The 5,793-nt window shown below is 31.2% G+C and overlaps 1 protein-coding gene across 1 annotated transcript; it reads right to left on the bottom strand.

The window, feature by feature from the left end:
* Positions 1–4,272: 4,272 nt before the first annotated feature.
* Positions 4,273–5,159, bottom strand: LOC143363271 (uncharacterized). The gene is made up of 3 exons (XM_076803881.1): positions 4,913–5,159; positions 4,527–4,789; positions 4,273–4,440 (listed from the first exon to the last, which is right to left on the bottom strand). The coding sequence occupies exons 1-3, from the start codon at positions 5,046–5,048 to the stop codon at positions 4,273–4,275; spliced, it is 567 nt and encodes a 188-aa protein (XP_076659996.1). The 5' UTR covers positions 5,049–5,159.
* Positions 5,160–5,793: the final 634 nt, after the last annotated feature.

The raw sequence follows: 5,793 nt of genomic DNA, 5'->3' as shown, positions 1-5,793 counted from the left end.
AAGTATATTATTAATTGTAATGATACGTATTTTATTTTTTTCCAATTTTGTAGTTGCAAACTCTAGTTGTGAAAATGGAAAACTCGGAAAAATTCGAACAAATACAAATTTCATATCGAAGTTTTAAAGCGATCATCCTGAATATTAATTTAATAATGAGCTATTGTCATCAACACTATCTTAAATTTTTTCATATATTTAACTACTGTTATTAGTAATTAAAAAAAATTTTCTTTCATGAATGAATATTTTTTCCACCTCAGCACCATAAGATTTTCACTAGATGACTTTAAAAACATTAGAACTATTTTTAAATAATTTTACTCGGAAACATTCTAGTTTACTCTTTATTCCACCCTTCTACTAATTTTTTATGAGCTGCATCGCAGCTCTGTTTAACACTCTTTTACAACTCAATACCATAGTACATACATACCACGCATATTTAAAAAAGAACAATTTTTTGTGACAATCATTGAAAAAACAAAAGTGTTTCCACATTTCAACCCTTTACCTGTGTTCTGTGGCACATCTGTAGTTTTATGGTACGCCAACAATCGCTATTGAGTCGCAAGCCAGACCGAACAAAACTAATTAAAGGAAGGCTAAATATGCAGTGTGCACTAAACTCAAAAGAAGCGGATTCCAATCGCTCGTGTCATAAACCGCATTCGATACTTCATCGAAAGGGTGATCTTACATACTTCTGTAACAGTTCCAAGTGCATACTCTTTGTTCATGATACACTCTTTGTAATAATTAAATTAAATTAAATATTAAGTAAATCTTTCACGCCGCTAGCGGCCCTCGCAGAGTTGAGCATTATTTGGGATAAAAAATTATTTAAATAAAAATTCGAATAAAAGATACTTTATATTTATTTGCTATTTGAAGGTTCGAATAAAAAAAATCATCTTTATTGGACGAGTATCGAATAAATCATTTTATTCGACGAGAATTTATCCGACGAATAAAGATAATTTTTTTTATTTGAAGCGGATTTATTCCAACTTGGAATAATTTTTTCATCTTTTATCTGTATCTTTTATTCGAAGGCTTCGAAGAAATCTTCCAATAACTTTTGCCGAGCGCCGAGCTTCAAAGACCCAGCGACGACGGACGACATACAATGTAAGCGGATGGAGAATCGCGCACGAATGAAAGTTTAAACTTTTAGATTTTTCAATATATCCTCATAAAATTGTGACGAGCGAATGGAAGGGATTTTCCCGATGAAAATGAGGTCAAATTCGAGTGTAATCGAAGAAGTTTCATTGATACGTAATGTTACAATAAAAATTACAATCTTATTAAAGATAGTCCAAATGATGTCGTGTTTGGACTCATTTTCATCGGGATAAGCTCTACAACTCATTCGTATTAACAATATTGTTCTGATTAAAAACATAGAACCATAAATTGCCAATAATGCTCGATTCTCCATCCGCTTATATGTATTGTATGCCGTTTGGCAGTCGCTGGGTCTTCGCCGTTCGGCGCTCGACGGTCCTCGTCGGGCGTCGTTGTCACGTAATTAATCGCGAAACTTCACAAAAAAAAGGAGATGTTGAGCCGCAGCCCAACACTCTAACTTTTATTCACAGTACAATAATACTTATCGTTACGCGCGTCCTCGCCTCCAAATCAAGACTAAAGGAGTTCGCCTTCGGGTGGTCCTTATATACTAAATTCGTTATCTTAAGCTTATCGATACTAGGAAGGGACCAGTACCGAGAACAAAGGGTTAATCATGTGCTAATTATAAAGGTGACGTTATAATGTAAGTCGTCACATCGTCGTCGTTTATTCGTCGAGCTGGCAAAAGTTATCCGAAGATTTATTCGAAGCCTTCGAATAAATGTACGGATAAAAATATTAAATACCGTCCAATTTGTACCGCGTTTAGTGTCATTTTAATCAGAAGAATACCACGAATTAGTTGGCGCAAGTCCCATAAAAAAATAATGAAAAATAAAGAAGTTTTGCAATTGGATTGGTAGTTGTTTCACACCGATATCTCGCGATTCTACGAGCTCGGAACTTCAAAGACCAGCGACCGACCAACAGCCTACAATGTAAGCAGATGGAGAATCGAGCATTATTGGCAATTTATGGTTTTATGTTTTTAATCAGAACAATATTGTTAATACGAATGAGTTGTAGAGCTTATCCCGATCAAAATGAGTCCAAACACGACATCATTTGGTCTGTCTTTAATGAGATTATAATTTTTATCGTAACATTACGTATCAGTGAAACTGAATTTGAACTCACTTTCATCAGGAAAATCCCCTCCATTCGCTCGTCATAATTTTATGAGGATATATTGAAAAATCTAAAAGTTTAAACTTTTATTCGTGCGCGATTTTCCATCCGCTTACATTGTATGTCGTCCGTCCTCGCTGGGTCTTTGCAGCTCGGCGCTCGGCAAAAGTTATTCGAAGATTTATTCGAAGCCTTCGAATAAAAGATACAGATAAAAGATGAAAAAATTATTCCAAGTTCGAATAAATCCGCTTCAATCATTCAGCATCTTTTATTCGAATCGTTATTTAAATAATTTGTTATCTAAATAGTGCCCAACTCTGTCTGATGGTAACGCATTCGATTCCCGGTTCGGCGAGGCGAACATTTTGCTATAACTTTTGAACTAAAAAAGATACCAAAATGAAATTTCGACCGAAAAAATTAAAAAGAATCGGGTTTAATGGTATATACTGAAATATATTTTGTATTTTTAAATAATTCTTTTTGTTTTTTTTAATTTAATTACCCTTAAAAAATGTTCGAAACTACTTATTAAATAAATAGTCAAATGAGATTAGTGATATCAACGTCGTATTTTTTAAAATTAAATTTAAGGTACGTTCTTAATTTGGCTAATATTGAACTAATTTGATTTCTTATTATTATGTCATTACACTGTTGTAATTGTAATTGCACTGGGAAGAAGACTAATGTATTAGAAAGAACAAGAAAAAAGTGTTTAACAAAAAAAAAAATCATTCCGTGCGGGATTCGATTCGGGACCAAAATATTCTCAGCCGGAGACGTTACGTTAGTATTATTATTACATTACGTCTCCTTCGACGCACTCGCGTAACAGGCGCAATAGAATTAAAAGGAAACAACATTCTTTTGTTTCATCCCTAGTAGCACAAAATATTGGTTAAATATTTTTTTCAGATATTCAATAAATATTTTTTGAGCCACACTTTTTAATATGAAATAAATATCAGATTGAAATATTATATACATATACAGGAAATATGAAATAAATGTTAAAGAAATGTAAATTAAATATTCATCAAATATGAAAGAGATATTTAAAATACGTAATGTAAATATTCAGAAAATATACAATCAATATTTAAAAAATGTAAAATAAATATTTCTGTTATATTCTATGAATGGTTAGTCTATATTTTTTAAACGTTTATTTTACATTTAATGTATGTGTATACAATATTTGAATCGAATGTTTGCTTTATATTAAAATGTGTGGCTCAAAAAATATTGGTTTGATGTTTGAAAAAATATATTTAACTCACTTTTATATATTTGGTTTGCTAATTGTGGTTCTCTAGATCGGGATTTAGTGTTTTTTTTTTATGTAATGTTAAATATGTATCTTTTAAAACTTCGATTCCAAACGCGAACTGAAAATATGGGCACACGTGAGCGCGGCGCGGGCATTCCTTGGAGCGGTCACCCATCCCTCCTTGTGACGTGGCCTACGGTTGTTGTACCTCGGTGATCTGTAATGTAGTGGTGTTCCTACCCCTTCGAATCATCAGATGAAATCATTTTGCCAACATTTCAATTTTCACTAGCAATACTAGTGGCACCATAAAAGATACACTACCTTTCAAAAGTGTGGAAGGAGCTGAACAGAATCTTATGGAACTTTATTGTTTAAGATTTTTTATTATAATCAAAGTATGACTTTCTCTGAAAATTGAATTTAGTAAAGCTAGGGAAAAAAGGCAAAGGAACAAATGATACATATATAATAATGAATACGGATTTGATGGCATATTAATTTAACTTTTATTGAATACACTTGAAATAAAGATATATTTTATATATATTTATAAGCTGACAGCCTTGACTTGGCTGTCGCTAAAAATAAAGACACGCATTGTCTTATTTCCACCTCCGTAATTGTAGTTTGCCTTCTTCTTGTGGCAGCTGTGAAATTAAAAATGAAACAAAATACATACATATGTATTACGTATAGCTCGTGGCAATACATAAAAGTAATAATTATAGTTACTTACTCATTACAGCATCATATAATTTTAAATTTACAAATGATAATTTTTTCTTCTTTCCTTGTCCGGAATAATTCGTAGCTGCTTCATTTGTCATAATTTTCCGAAGCATATTATAAATAATTTTTTTGTTGGTGTCTCCACCGACTAAATATAACAGTTGTACCTGAAAAATATATGCCATTATTTATTTGATGTCAACATTACAGATTATATATATGAACCACATATCAAACAACAGTAAATACAAACCAGCGAATTAAATTTTTCTGTGTGTTCTGATATCATCGTATCAAAATCGTTGATGGCAACTACCGACGCTAATGGTAATTGATTTAGAAAATTATTATCTAATTCGTCATGGCTGCTTCCACCCGTTACTCTAACATTTAATAATCTTTCAATATTCTCTAATTTATTTAAAATTAATTTTACGTCGTATTTTATTTCGATATATTGCCGACTTAATGCGGCCAATTGTCCCTCATCCTTATTTGTTGTTATACTATGTACATCTGTGGAGAATATCACAAAGTATTATTATCACCTTAAGTTTATTATCTTATTATATGTATAATTGATTACTATTTTGATATTTATAATAAAGATTTAGCATTTTTGTCTATTTTCCGACTTACTTGGTGTTTCTATTTGCGATGGCTCAATTGGTTGGCTTTCTTTCGAAGAATCAGATGAATCGGATGATTCGAAAATAATGCGCTTTTTGGATATATTGTGTTTTGGAATTTTGGATACTTTTCTCGTTGGCGACATTTTAAAAATTATATAAAATAATCCTTAAAAATATAAATTTATAAATACCTCAATTAATATTTACTTTAAAATAACGTAATTAAACTTAAATTTAATGATACTGATGAAGCAGTTCACATGCTACGAAATATGAATGGCATTTAACTACGAATGATTTGTACAAAATTTCATTTAGTTCGTAAGACAAGATTTCATCAGTGAATTTATCAAATTTAAATAATCCTATTATTTTGGATTTAATAGGGTGTTTATAAAAATTTTTTAAGTTTGTTGATAATTTCCCAACTATTCTGTTTTCTAATATGTCTGTGACTTGTAGGACATGTCCATTTTTTAAAAAGACATAACGGTCACAAAATCCATACGCTTTTAATTTAAAATAAGGAAGTTGTATTGTTTTTCTGTTATTGCTGATTGTAATCCTTATTTGTGTATTAATATTTTCCGTGACCGTAGGCATTCCATTTTCCGATAATCTATTTGTTATTTGTGCTAAAGGTTTATTCCATCTACGTAGCATGCTTACTAGCTTTCCTAAATAGTTTTCAAAAGGAAAGCAACTTAATTCCTCCAAAGAATATCTTAAATTTTCTACGTCGTCTGAAATGTGCACTAAATTATGAATATTATATGTACAAAATTCTCTGCCATAACGGCTAGGACAATTGTCAACAAATTTAAATAACATTCCCCGAGCTGTATTTAACCACTCTGCGTTTGGATATAACTTATTATGTAATAAAAT

Source organism: Halictus rubicundus, unplaced genomic scaffold, assembly GCF_050948215.1.
Source record: "Halictus rubicundus isolate RS-2024b unplaced genomic scaffold, iyHalRubi1_principal scaffold0029, whole genome shotgun sequence".
Classification (NCBI taxonomy): Eukaryota; Metazoa; Arthropoda; class Insecta; order Hymenoptera; family Halictidae; genus Halictus; species Halictus rubicundus.
Note: the sequence above shows the minus strand (reverse complement) of the source record. Positions and strands in the feature narration are given on the sequence as shown.

Bases quoted from the DNA above. Each gene is read 5' to 3' on its own strand.
- LOC143363271 (XM_076803881.1), bottom strand. From the start codon at position 5,048: ATGTCGCCAACGAGAAAAGTATCCAAAATTCCAAAACACAATATATCC. The intron at 4,790-4,912 runs GTAAGTCGGAAA...TATTCTCCACAG, and splicing joins ATCGCAAATAGAAACACCAA to ATGTACATAGTATAACAACA. The intron at 4,441-4,526 runs GTTTGTATTTAC...TATATTTTTCAG, and splicing joins CAGAAAAATTTAATTCGCTG to GTACAACTGTTATATTTAGT.